The sequence below is a fragment of the Gymnoscopelus microlampas genome, assembly GCF_963454915.1.
Source record: "Gymnoscopelus microlampas genome assembly, chromosome: 8".
Taxonomy (NCBI): Eukaryota; Metazoa; Chordata; class Actinopteri; order Myctophiformes; family Myctophidae; genus Gymnoscopelus; species Gymnoscopelus microlampas.
Window position 1 is genome coordinate 57,638,920 of NC_139945.1, and position 14,857 is coordinate 57,653,776.

General features: G+C 43.2%; 2 protein-coding genes across 5 annotated transcripts in view; one reads left to right on the forward strand and one right to left on the reverse strand.

The window, feature by feature from the left end:
* Positions 1-14,857, forward strand: part of LOC311050670 (uncharacterized protein) — a gene marked incomplete at its 3' end in the record, with an annotated part of 728,236 nt that overhangs the window by 105,931 nt on the left and 607,448 nt on the right. The window lies entirely within an intron of this gene.
* exoc3l2b (exocyst complex component 3-like 2b) overlaps positions 1-14,857 on the reverse strand; it is a 157,480-nt gene that overhangs the window by 68,339 nt on the left and 74,284 nt on the right. For 3 of the 4 annotated variants that reach the window (XM_084065397.1, XM_084065398.1, XM_084065395.1), the window contains exons 2-4: positions 11,777-12,096; positions 9,502-9,718; positions 8,127-8,377 (exon numbers count right to left, since the gene is read on the reverse strand). In XM_084065397.1, the coding sequence (XP_083921523.1) occupies positions 8,127-8,377; positions 9,502-9,718; positions 11,777-12,071 (763 nt within the window). In that variant the 5' untranslated portion in view covers positions 12,072-12,096. The remainder of the gene's footprint in view (positions 1-8,126; positions 8,378-9,501; positions 9,719-11,776; positions 12,097-14,857) is intronic. The other variant, XM_084065396.1, reaches the window with a different exon arrangement.

Here is a 14,857-nt window from a genome sequence, read left to right on the forward strand (position 1 = left end):
CTCTGTTACTAAACAAACACTATAGCAATGATTACTATCAGAATATAGAGCTTTAACCTTTTAACAAAAAAGGTTTTGTTTTAACCACTACATTTCAAAGGCAAAAAAATGTACTTTTTACTTTACTACAATTATTTCACAACTTTAGCTACAAGTTACTTGGTAGATTTTGATTCTTAATGCAAAACATCCGTTAACCACTTAAGCCCTATTTTATAGTTCTGATCGAAATCAGCCAATCTGACAAGCATGAGCTTGTAGATTGTCTAGAGGCCACTGACGGTGGATATCTGGCCATCTAAATGGAATAACAGACGTACTACAGCGCTGTAATGATATTTGTGTGTGGGAGTCAAACACTGTATACTGCATGTCTTCACAGGGAATTTGAACCTAAAACCCATCTTGGAAAGCAACTAGCAGAGTTACCTAACCACTACACCGGATGGATACTGCTTAATCACAAGACGCGCGCACACACACACACACACACACACACACACACACACACACACACACACACACACACACACACACACACACACACACACACACACACACACACACACACACACACACACACACACAGAGCAAGACCTTATGAAGGGTAAATTCCACTGAAGAGGACACTGTGTGTGTGTGTGTGTGTGTGTGTGTGTGTGTGTGTGTGTGTGTGTGTGTGTGTGTGTGTGTGTGTGTGTGTGTGTGTGTGTGTGTGTGTGTGCATGTGTGCGTGCGTGCGTGCGTGCGTGTGCTAGCTTTGTCCATCAACAGGCAGGTTGAACATTAATTCTCTTTCATTCATTAAATTGCAACAGTGCAGCGTCTATAATACACACTTTAAGACACTCTTCGGGCCAAACACAAGAGGACTTGTGTCAACCTGTTCACTAACACAATGTTTAGACAGCGGTACTTGAGTCAAAGTATAGACACAGGTCAAATATTACTCCACTACAAGGGAAATTAGCTCTGTCAAATGTGTACTTGAGTTAAAGTACTGGAGTATTTGCTTTTGAGAATTAAAAGCAATTAAAAGCATATTCAAAATTATATGCTTTTAAAGTATGAAAAAGTACAAATTACAATGTACATTTTCTTTTTAATATCAATACATTGCTGTATTGTTTTCACAATGCATTTACAGAATATAAAGACTCATAGAAATATCATTGAATCAGCAAAAAAAGGATAGTTGTTTATCTTTGTTTTACCCATCAGATTCTATGACCGACCCTTACTGCAGTGAAGGTACACAGGTCACACAATCTCACAGGTAACCAAATGTGGTGTAACACAGCAAGAGGCGGCCAATTTCATTTTAGAAAAGAAAAAAATGTAATCAACAGCTGACTTCAAAGCTAAGCTTATGCCTAAAAGTAACAAGTAATGACAACCTTAAATGCAGTGGAGACAAGAATAGTACATTTGTCTTTGAAATGTAGTGGAAGACATTTCCTTTGTTACTGTCTACTACTGCTGAAAGAACGTTTAAGACAGTGGTTCTCAGATTTTTTCATGTCAAGGACCCCCCGAGTTAATATGAAATTGGCCGCAGACCCCCATCTGAAAATATTTTGTGCCAGCAGGGACCCCCATTCAAGATTTGTGTTGTTAAAATGTTCAATGCGACACGTTGTGAGCTTGTAATGTAGATCGCCTATTTTCAAATAGCTGATTGCGAACGCGGGGCCTACTATGAAACTCTGCTCGGCTTGTGTCTCTGTCTGTCTGTGTGTGTGCAGTATGTGTGCACTGCCTGCACTGCCTGTGTGCAACCGACAGAGTGCGCCAGAGTGCAGCTACAGTCAAAACACACACACACACACACACACACACACACACACACAGTCCGTAAATACACAATATTTTCGAGCTGCGTTCGCTTCCAGCGTTCGCGCGTCTTATGTGTACGTAGAGATTAAAGTGACTGTGATGCTATAGTAACTCATTTAGCTGGGGAGACCCTCAAGGACCCCTGGGGGTCCCTGGACCACACTTTGAGAACCACTGGTTTAGGACAAACCACAGAGGACTCATTTCAACTGGGATTGGGTTTTGTTCAATGTTTACAGGAGAAGAGATGAGATACTGCTTGTAAAACGATAGGCTTCATCATTCTAAATTCTATTGCATACGATCGATACCGATCAGAGATTAACTTTGGGTATCAAATGATTTTACCCAGTGAAAGCCTTTAGTGTTAATTTAACATCAAAGAGAATACAAGTGAAACCAAATGGACCCTTATTTATTCTCATCTGTTTGGAGCTATCACTATGTCACTGCAAAATGTTTACAAATGGTTCAAAAAGTTCAGTTATGGTACATTTCATCTGTCGGCCTGTCTGTCTGTGTGTATGTCTGTCTGCCTGCCTGTCTATCTGTCTATGGGACCGTTTCCACAGAAAGTGTTTCATGAGCTGCCAGCGAGTTTTTTTTGTTGTTGTTTGTTGTTGCTGCTTTTCTGCCTTTATTTGATAGCGTACAGTGGAGATGGACAGGAAACAGGGAGAGAGCGACGGGGAGAGACACGCAGCAAAGATCGTCAGGAGCGGGACTTGAACTCGCGATGCGCGTCCAAGGCTACATTAGAGCCAAAGTGCCCGGACCGGGTAGGCCAGCGGTCCGGGCAGCCATATTATCACTTCCTTCACAGATGTTACCAATGATGCTAATGAAGGCTGTTCCATTTAGTGTAGCACAGTGGTTTCCACGACCCCCATAACTCTCAGAGTTACACACCCGTAAGGGGCCATTTGGAAGCCCATGAGGGTCCCTGGACCCCAACTGTAGACCCACTGGTGTAACAGAGTGTTTCCAGTGGGCCAACATGCACAATATCAGCACCCTGACTCTGTTTGACCAGAATGGAACAGAGCTTCATTAGTATCATTGGTAACACCTGTGAATGTCTTCACAATGTGGCTGCTGTGCATAGAGCCTATGACTTTCTGCAATGTATTTCTAGTGGTAAAAACGCACAGCAGTGCTCTTTGCCCTCTCAGTGCCCAGCAGTTTTTTGGGCAGAGCGCCATTTTTATTTTTGCCTGGGCGCTTCGAGCAGAAAATATTTCAACTTTAGGAGAGAAGCGCCTGCTCATCTCAGAGGTAAATATTGTACTTTTACTCCACTACAATTATTTGAAAACTTTAGTTACTAGTTACTTTGTAGATTTTGATTATTACAAAAACACATCAGACGTATATACTTCGGCCATTTGAAAATAGCCGATCTACAAGCTCACAACGCGTCGTACTTAAGTAAAATATCGGAGTACTTTTTTCACCACTGGACTCGACTGTGTCTGACAACCCGTTCATGTTTGCTGTTGTTTCAGCTATAACCCTATTTGTCATAATAACACAGACACCATGTTCGAGCACAGCAAATGGTTGATAGGTTTGAACTTTGCAGGCATCAATGAACGCTCCGTGCGAGAGAGCTGTGGACATGATATCCAAAAGCACTCCTCCGCTCATAAAACACTTTTGTGTGGACACGCGGCCAAATGTAACTATCGTACTCATCTCTTCTCCCTTTCCTTAACTCTCTCCTTTCTCTCCATTCATGTGCCTCTCCTTATCTCCTTGCCATTGTGTGTGCACCGTGTGCCTGTGTGTGTGTGTGTGTGTGTGTGTGTGTGTGTGTGTGTGTGTGTGTGTGTGTGTGTGTGTGTGTGTGTGTGTGTGTGTGTGTTGAGCTTGTGTGCGCATGGCCAAAACAAGGCTGTTTACACGTTAAGCATGGTTTTTGGTTGTGTGGTATTTCAACAAACCATTTGTCCTGTACTTCACCCGTCATGTGTTCATGTGTTCCGCCAGCTGTCTCTGACCAGAACAAAGCCCTTTATCAGCTTCAGAACATCATTGAGAATTATGGGGTGTCAAAACAAGCATGTTGTGCCTAGCCCCTAAATATAGCCGATCTACAAGCTCAAAGCACGTCGCGGTGAGCTTTTAGGTCTACTATTCTTGCAATTGTGTTTTTCCTTCTGAAAGCAATCAGCTATAAGTTGCTTGATCTAGCAGATCTACAAGTTATATTAGTATATATATATATATATATATATATATATATATATATATATATATATATATATATATATATATATATATATATATATATATATTTTTTTTTTTTTTTTTTTTTTTAAACGACATTTTTTACGCAAATCGTTGCTTCTGAGGGTCCCTGGAACAACATATTTTGATGGGGATTGGCGGCCAAAAACATATAATTTTTGGGGTCCTTGACAAGAAAAAGTTGCGCACCACTAATATAGCAACAATAGTTTTTCTGAAAAATGAAGACATTTGAGAGTTACAAATGTTCGCTTCAAAAATATATATATTCAAAGATTTGCACAATTCCTTAGCAAAAAATAGCAGATCTACAAGCTCATAGCACGGCACCGAGTGCCGCGCTATGAGCTTGTAGATCTGCTATTTTTGAATAGCTAAGGAAATCTCAAATGACACAGATGCGTAACCGGATTGAATGGGTAACGTGGCCATAACTCGGTCACTATTGCTCTGATCGGCGCAATATTGGACTGGATTTGAAGGCCGCGTATCAACGGCCTGGGAATCTTGTCTATGTATATTTTGTCTATGTATATTTCTATGTATATTTCCACCACCAAATGATTATGTAATTATGTTAGTAGTTATGGCATGGACCACTAGTGGTCCGTGGACATGCTTGAGCGTGAGAGAGTGTGTCATGGATCGGTAGAACACAGGTATGTAAGCATTATGATGGAGGTCAGATTACAGTAAAGGCATGGTCCTGCTGGCCTGGCTGTTGTGTAATCACACACACACACACACACACACACACACACACACACACATACACACACACACACACACACACACACACACACACACACACACACACACACACACACACACACACACACACACAGAAAGAGCTGTTGCTACCCCCATCAACCTTATCTCCACACACACACACACACACACACACACACACACACACACACACACACACACACACACACACACACACACACACACACACACACACACACACACACACACACACACGTAAACTGATCTATTCCTACCTGTGCTGATGTGTCTGTTTAGCATCTACAAACATAGCACGCCCATCTCTCTCTCTTGTGTGTGTGTGTGTGTGTGTGTGTGTGTGTGTGTGTGTGTGTGTGTGTGTGTGTGTGTGTGTGTGTGTGTGTGTGTGTGTGTGTGTGTGTGTGTGTGTATTTCTCTCTATTTTATTGTGTGTGGCTTTGCATTCGGTTGCTTGTCATTCTCACAGCGGGTAGCTTGGTCGATAGAGCGCTCGCCTTTCAACCGCAAGGTTGTGGTTTTTATTGCGGCCACCACCAACAGTGAAAGAATAGCACAGCTTGGGTAATGTATAGCTCTTCAAATAGCTGATATATGTAGAGATTAAAGTGACTCATTTAGCTGGAACTTGAACTACAAGAAGTAAGTGAACAGTGCTGTGCTGTGTACTGCATGGTTTAAATATAATTTAAACCATTTACTGACTCAAAAACGTCTCATCTGTTGGAATAAAAACCTTCTTCAACATACAATTGTGTTAAAGGGATATTTCACTTTAAAAAAAACGTTGGGTCATTTTATCGTCTACTCAGGCCTTTGTCAGCCCCCCAGACCGTTTTTAAGTTGCTTGATTCAGTATTTAGATATTTGATGTTCATTTTGTCAGACACGCCCCCTTCCTATACAAACCCATTATGACTTCAAACTGGATTTTTAACATAGATTTTTCAAAAACACCAGTCCTTGGTTCTGGTGACTCACCCTGCCCTCCTAATACGCGAGGGGGCCGTGTTTTTTCGATTACTTTAAAAAAAAAAAAGTTTTTATTGTATTTAATTCTTTTCATTTTCCAAAAGAAATAGTAAAAATAAATGAAAAAAGTAAGTGAAAAAACATGGCCCCCTCGCGTATTAGGAGGACAGGGTGAGTCACCAGAATCAAGGACGGGTGTTTTTGATGAATCTAACATGTTAAAAATGGAGTTTGAAGTTATAATGGGTTTGTATAGGAATGGGGCGTGTGTGATTACATTAATATCAAAGATCTAAATACTGAATCAAGCAACTTAAAAACGGTCTTGGGGGTTCACAAAAGCCTGTGTAGACGATAAAGTTACCCAAAGTTTTTTTGAAAGTGAAATATCCCTTTAATATTACAAAAAAAGAAAAGCTAAATCGTAGCTCATTTGTGGCTTCTCATGACGGCCGAATGGAGTCCCTTTCCACTGGACCCGGACACATACTTAACAGGTTCTAGGTGTTTCAATACGCTACGACTGTTTCAGATAACCCATTAAGACCTGAAGCCGATTCTACAAAATAATGCCGTCTATATCAGTAGTTCTCACACTTTTTTTGTGAGAACCCCCAAAATGATATATATTTGGCTGTGAATCAAAAGTATTCAACATTTCCCAAACACTTTGAAGATTAAAAAAAAATTACAAAATAGCAGATGTACAAGCTCACAGTGCGTCTGTGCACTGTGAGCTTGTACATCTGCTTTCTTTGAAGACCACTGTTCTAAACCACTTTCCTAAATCCTAAGAGTTGTATGAAAAACCTATGTTGCTATTTATATATAGCAAAAATTGTTTTAATGGGGTAAGGTGCTCACAACCTAATTACAAAGACGATCCAATATCTCCATCCAGTTCTCCATTAAACACAGCGGTTCTCTACTCTGGAATACACACATACTTATTGCCAGCTCCTCATCTTCACTCAGTAACTTAAAACAAAGATTGAGGGCCAGCCTGACGAATCAAACATCTCCACATGCTTCTACCATAATAAAGCCCTCCATCCATCCTGTGTATGTGTATAAACACACACACACACACACACACACACACACACACACACACACACACACACACACACACACACACACACACACACACACACACACACACACACACACACACACACACACACACACACACACACACACTTCATTACAGTCGAAAAGAGTTCTAGGACTGGGAGCTGACGCTACAGGTGTGGCGCCCCCACCTCAGCAGTCCATCTCCCAGAGGGGTCTAAGCACCTCATAAAGGAAACAGACGCCCAGGTTGCTCTGCTGATACTGACAATAAGCCACTCCTAGCGACCTACTTACTTTCACACCAGACAGAAAAACTTGCACCCTACCAACCTTTCAGCTGTTTATTCTACTATATACTACTATGTCGTTGCTGTCTGGCAGAAACCAGCTAACTCTAGCTAATTTTGACGCTTTTGCATTTTTTTTCCATAAATCAGTGCTATTGAACACCCTTTACGTCTGTGTGTTGATTAAAAAAAGATTGAACCAATGAAAAGCAATAAAAAGCGCTTCTGACAAAACCAGCTAACTCCATTGGATCCTCAAACTCTCTGTTAAACCAGCTAACTCCGCCGGCGTTAGCTGGTTTTGCTGACTCCAGGCTCCACCCCCTTTTGACCTCCAACCTCATTGTGAGCTTGGAGGTCCATTCAGCTGTTCTTACACTTTTTGTTTTGTTTTGTTTTTGTCATTTCCTGAAAAATGAACATTTTGGAGTTAGCTGGTTTCTGGTGGACAGCAGAGATATACTAAATGATAAATGAGGAAAACTCAGACAACCTTCTGTCTGTCATTCTGCCTGCCTCTGCCCTCATCCATCTTTAACCAATCGATCTGAACTTGCACACACGCATGAGGAAGTCCATTTCTCACTTTTCCATAATTTAAGCTGTTTTTTAGCATTTCTGTGAACTCTCACTCACGCTGTGGGGGGAGACAGGGGGAGTGACGGGGAGTAACACCACAGCAGCACTGTGCTACACACACACACACAAGGTATAATCATTAAGTCATTATGGAGAAGGACCCCAACACAAAGCAGAGGGGTCTAATCACCTTGAAGGGGTGATAAAAAAAAAAACATTGAAGAGGTGGTAGAGAGAGGTAGAGAGAGAGAGAGAGAGAGAGAGAGAGAGAGAGAAAGAAAGAGAGAGAGAGAGAGAGAGAGAGAGAGAGAGAGAGAGAGAGAGAGAGAGAGAGAGAGAGAGAGAGAGAGAGAGAGAGAGAGACATCTCCCTAACTATTACCTGACAGTGGCTCCCTGGGCTTGACCTCCTCCACCACCTCCTCCACCACCTCCTCCTCGGGGCCCTGGGAAGAGGTGCGGTCCTGCATGGACTCCCTCTTCAGCTTGCCCCCCAGGCCCACCATCTTCATGAAGGAGAGCCGGCGGCTGGTGGAGTCTCCTCCCTCGCTCTCCCCGCCGTTCAGCTCCCCCCCGTTGGGAGTCAGGGACTCTTTGCGGGCGCTCAGGGAGTCGCGGCACTTCCCCGCAAACCTGGCAACCGGGAAGGAAAAACGCAAACGGACACGTTGTTGTCAGCGGTGGAAAGTAACCTGAGTATATTTACTCAGGTACTACTGTACTTCACCACTTAAACCCTCTAGACTTAGCAAATTGGCTCTATGCACAGCAGCCATTTTGTGAAGACATTCACAGGTGTTACCAATGATACTAATGAAGGCTCTGTTCCATTCTGGTCAAACAGAGTCAGGGTGCTGATATTGTGCATGTTGGCCCACTGGAAACACTCTGCTACACCAGTGGGTCTACAGTTGGGGTCCAGGGACCCTCATGGGCTTCCAAATTGCCCCTTACAGGTGTGTAACTCTGAGAGTGTACAAATGGAACCAAATGGACCCGTACGGGTCCATTTGGTTCAGGTGGCCAACATATTTCATGTAGTCAATGTCAGTGAATGGAGACAAAAACATTTTGTGACTATTATTGTTACTTGAAAGTATTTTGGTATGAAAATACGCATTTTAGATGTAACCTAATATAGGCCTACGCATTTGTGACAAACTTAACCGCTTGAAAATCGGTTGAAAATTCAGGGAGTTGTAATGATTTTAATTGTGGAGAGACTATGCTTCAATAGACATAAATGCATTAGAAGGCTCAGCTAGATTCTGACAAGTCCCGGAAAAGACGCGCTGTGATTGGCCAGTGGTCACTTTGAGTGGCAGCTTGCCTTCTCCAAAATGGTGGCCGTGATACAGGTCGCTCCAATGAACTGCAGAGGCCAATGAGGTATCTAGGTTTCTATATCACCATGTCGTCATAATCACAGATATAGAAACCTAGATACCTCATTGGCCTCTGCAGTTCATTGGAGCGACGTGCTTGGTATGGTGGCCACCATATTTCCGGGGGGAACGGGCACTGGCCAATCACAGCGTGTTGACTACTGGCCAACCACAGCGCGTCTTTTCCAGGACTTGTCAGAATCTAGTTGTCCCGCCCCCACCTGCCTCTGATTGGCCTACTGAACGCCCCCTTCTGTGACGCACACAGAAGTTTCCAGCTTGCCCCCCAGAAGCGGAAGTGTGTCCGAGATGCACACGCTTCAGAGCCAGAGGAGGCGTCTACCTTTATATGTCTATGGTCATAATCCTCACCTCAACAGGCTGCCCTCGGAGCTCCGCCTCCCTCTCTTCTTCTTCTCCGCTGGCGAGGGCGTTCCCTGCAGCGACCCCTGTGGTGAGGGGGTGGTACCGCTGGTCTTGCTGCTCCCCCGCCCAGAGATCCTCAGGTTCTTGCCCAGCTTGCCCAGGCTCTTCAGCGGAGAGCTGAACTTAAACGAGCCTTTTCCTGATCCTCCTCCTCCTCCTCCACCTGTGGGTGATGGCACCATCGTCACATATTAGTTGACAATTAATTGTCATACAAATAATAGGCTCTATTCACAGCAGCCATTTTATGAAGACATTCACAGGTGTTACCAATGATACTAATGAAGGCTCTGTTCCATTCTGGTCAAACAGAGTCAGGGTGCTGATGTTGTGCATGTTGGCTCACTGGAAACACTCTGCTACACCAGTGGGTCTACAGTTGGGGTCCAGGGACCCTCATGGGCTTCCAAATGGCCCCTTACAGATGTGTAACTCTGAGAGTGTACAAATGGAACCAAATGGACCCGTAAGGGTCCATTTGGTTCCATTTGTACACTCTCAGAGTTATGGGGGCCGTGGAAACCACTGTGCTACACTAAATGGAACAGAGCCTTCATTAGTATCAGGAAGTGATAATATGGCTGCTGTGCATAGAGCCTATTGCAATTAGGGGACAAGTCCACAGAAAGAAAGAAAAAGACAATCTAAAATTTCACAAAGCGTCGCGGTAGATCTGCTATTTTCACTAGCTTGGGTCCCAGGGAGACGTCACATTTCTCTTTTGGGTCTCGAGCTAAAAACGTTTGGGAACCAGTGGATTTACATGAATGGATATGAATGGGGGGAAAACATTTTCCTGACAATAATGCAAAATAATTGTGATTGTCTCAAATAATATCGATCAGGCATTAATGTAATAACTGTGAGAGCCCTACTGTACCTCATCTCTTCCCCTCATCGGCCTCATTCTCATCCTCCATATAATTTCTAAAGACGGGGTGCCGTGATTTTCAGTGATTCCCCCCCCCCCCCCCAAAACATAATCATCAGGTATTATGGTTATACCAGGAGGAAGATTTTTTTCAAAAAAGTGTACAGAAAGTGTTACAATTATGTTTTTATGTGGACACGCCTCCAGTTCATTAAGTATACCTGGTTCTCACCTTAGCACCTCCTCCACCACCTTAGCACCACCCACCTGTCCTAGTCCCTCCTCCTCCTCATGCCCACACCTGTTGTGTTATGATAATGAGGGGGAGGGTATGTTTTTACTATGTCACTAAAGCGCTGTTTTTCTATTGGCACGTTTGACCCTCAACGTTTCAGCCTCCAGGTAGAAACTCAAAATAGTCAGAGAAGACATAAAACACCATAAAAACACCACCAGGGGGCTTAATGAAGTTCTATCAACCTCATAGACACATGAAAAACAGAAAAAGTGCAAAACCATGGCACCACCTCTTTAAACATTTTATATTTTTTTAAATGGAAATAGCCGATCTACAAGGTCACAACGCGTCTCGGTGCGACGTGTCGTGATCTGCTATTTCCGCAATTTTTCAAGAGATGAATTCATACAGACGAATGGAAATGATTCGGAGGATTATGCAAGAATAATTCTGATTATCTCAAATAATTGCGTCCAGGCAATAATTATGACAATGCAATTATTCTGTAAACAAAATGTTACATATGATAATACAATATTACTTTGTAATTCTGGTCTATCTGCTCTTCAGGACATTTAGATCCATGGGTCTCGGCACTTGGTGCCGCGCTATGAGCTTGTAGATCTGCTATTTTTGAATAGCCAAAGTATAAAATAATGGTTATAGCTCAATTCTAAAATGACACAGACGCTCTCCTAGTCTTAATAGGCTCTATTTACAGCAGCTATGTTATGAAGACATTCACAGGTGTTACCAATGATACTAATGAAGCCTCTGTTCGATTCTGGACAAACAGAGTCAGGGTGCTGATATTGTGGATGTTGGCCCACTGGAAACACTCTGTTACACCAGTGGGTCTACAGTTGGGATCCAGGGACCCTCATAGGCTTCCAAATGGCCCCTTACAGGTGTGTAACTCTGGTCCATTTGGTTCCATTTGTACACTCTCAGAGTTATGGGGGTCGTGGAAACCACTGTGCTACACTAAATGGAACAGAGCCTTCATTAGTATCATTGGTAACACCTGTGAAAGAAGTGATAATATGGCTGCTGTGCATAGAGCCTATCGGTCAATTATTAATTACTGGACAAAGCAATGCTTATGCTTATACCTCTCTTCCCCTCATTGGCCTCGTTTTCATCCTCCTCGTCTTCGAAGGGGTTCCTGTCGGTCGGAGCCCCTCCGTCCAGGAGGGAGCCCCCCGGGGACCACTGGCTGCCGCTGCCCAGGCTGAGGCCGTCGTGGTCAGGATGGTGGTCCGGGGAGTGGTTGTTGAAGGGGTTGTGGTGGTGGTGGGGGTGGTGGGACGGGGTGAAGTTCAGACTCATCCTGCGGAGGATCAGAGCGTTCTCTAGCGTGGGGCCGCCTCCCTTCAGACGCGCCGGGAGGTTCTTGAAGATGGGCATGATGGGAAGGGGAGGGGGGAGGCTGCTGTTTTTTTTTTTTGAGGGAGGGAGATGGAGAGAGAGAGAAAGAGAGATGAGGAAACACAATACAAATATCAGTGGTGTAAAGTAACGAAGTGCATGTACTCAAGTACTGTACTTAAAGGGATAGTTCACCCAAAAATGGACTTATTGTCTATAAATTCCACGCCCCATGAAGCCTTGAATTCATGGATATTTTTTGTTTTTGTGGCAGTCCTATATCTATTTATCTATCTGCAAAGTAAAGTTTCCAAATAATTGTAGTGGAGTAAAAGTACACTATTTACCTCTGAGTACAAGTAAAACGTATAGACAATTGGAAATGCTCCATTAAAGTAAAAGCACCTCAAAATTGTACTTGATTAGTACTTGAGTAAATGTCCTTAGTTACTGTACTTTACACCACTGTGTATGACAAGTGGTTTGAAATGCTTTGTCAGAAGATCTGACAAATCTGTCATATATGGAACAGTCAGGGCAATAGACCATATTCACACGGCGGCCATGTTTCTATGAAGTCAATGAAAGTAGCCACCCCGGGTGGCGGCACTTTCAATGTTAAATTCCAATATGGCCGCCGTGTGAATATGGTCTATAGGCTCTATTCACAGCAGCCATATTATGAAGACATTCACAGGTGTTACCAATGATACTAATGAAGGCTCTGTTCCATTTAGTCTAGCATAGTGGTTTCCACGACCCCCATAACTCTGAGAGTGTACAAATGGAACCAAATGGACCCTTATGGTCCATTTGGTTCCATTTGTACACTCTCAGAGTTACACACCTGTAAGGGGCCATTTGGAAGCCCATGAGGGTCCCTGGACCCCAACTGTAGACCGGGAGGCATGCGTTAATCCGACAGACCTTTTCTCCGACTATGTGGCATCCGCGTGCGGTTAGGGTTAGGGTGCGGGTTTGGTTCGGGTTTACTGTTTAATGTCGGAGCACTGCGCTGTCGGAGGAATGCGCTGTCGGACTAACGTATTGCACCCCTGTAGACCCACTGGTGTAACAGAGTGTTTCCAGTGAGCCAACATGCACAATATCAGCACCCTGACTCTGTTTGACCAGAATGGAACAGAGCCTTCATTAGTATCATTGTTAACACCTGTGAATGTCTTCATAATATGGCTGCTGTGACTAGAGCCTATGAGGCGATACTCAAGTCAGTACGGCAAACATTCTTTGTGGCCTTGTGGTTATAGAGTGTCCGCCTTGAGATTGGGAGGTCGGGGTTCAATCCTGGGTCATACCAAAGACTATAACAAATCTTGTACATCACGTCCAGGCCCAGGGTGTTGTACTTGTTCATCAAGCTGCCTCAATTACTTTTATTTTTCATCGTTTTTGGGGAAAATGAAAAAGAAACAAATACAAAAAGATAATGAATAAAATAAAATAAATGAAAAAAGTAATCGAAAAAACACGACCCTTCCCTCACTCATTAGAAGGAGAATATCAGTCACCATATAAGAAGGGTGTTTTCGATGAATCTAACATGGTTAAAATGGAGGTTGAAGTTACAATGGGTTTGTATTAGGGGTGGGACGATATGGGGATACGATATCTGTGGCGATATTAGGCCCTCGATAACAATAATGTCACGATATTCGATATGTTGCGATATCACGATATATTTCATGATATTTCACCATCGATATATCACGATAGTCCTTGTATTCAATTCATAAACACATAAAATGGCACCAAACAGTTCAAAATCATCATCACACAAATACAGAGTCGGAAAAAAACTCACTTATAGGGGGCACCGCCCCCTATAAGTGAGTTTTGGACACTGACCAATCCTGCACCGTGATTGGCCAATAGTCTACAACGCAGTCTACACCCCTAACCCTTCCACAGTCAATGCAAATCTATACTTTTGCAAAGTCAGCCAATCACATTACAGCTAGTGTCATCACCACTAGCTATAATGTGATTGGCTGACTTTGCAAATTCATGACTGTGATTGGCTAGCGAAACACATGACACATGTGCAGCCCTATGAATAGCAGTATGGACTAAAAAAAAAGTCATTTATCCTTTTTTTTAAGTGAGTCATGTTGTGATGACCACACACCGCCCACTTCACACTGGGTGTGATTTTTGGGGCGGTGTAGCCGCCCCCTATAAGTGAGTTTTGGACACCCACCAAAAAATGTGTGTACCCCCTAACCCTTCCATTGTTAATGCAAATCGATACTTTTTTCATATCAGCCAATCACATTACAGCTAGTGTCATCACCACTAACTGTAATGTGATTGGCTGACTTTGCAAATTCAGGACTGTGATTGGCTAGCGAAACACATGACACATGTGCAGCCCTATGAATAGCAGTATGGACTTTAAAAAAAGTCATTTATCCTTTTTTTAAAGTGAGTCATGTTGTGATGACCACACACCGCCCACTTCACACTGGGTGTGATTTTTTTTACATATCGATATTTTTCGGCAGTATATCGATTATTTATCACGGGAGGAAGTATCGTGATATATCGCGATATCGATATATTGTCCCACCCCTAGTTTGTATAGGAAGGGGGCGTGTCTGATAAAATTAGTATCGAATCAGCTAAATATTGAAACAAGCAACTTAAAAAACGTCTGCTGTCCTCACAAAAGCCAGAGTAGACGTTGAAATGACCCCAAACATGTTTGAAAGTGAAATATCCCTTAATAAATCGACCAAGCCCGATTTATACTTTGTTGCATGCCGGTATTGCGCACCACATAACAGATCTACAAGATCGAAATGGTG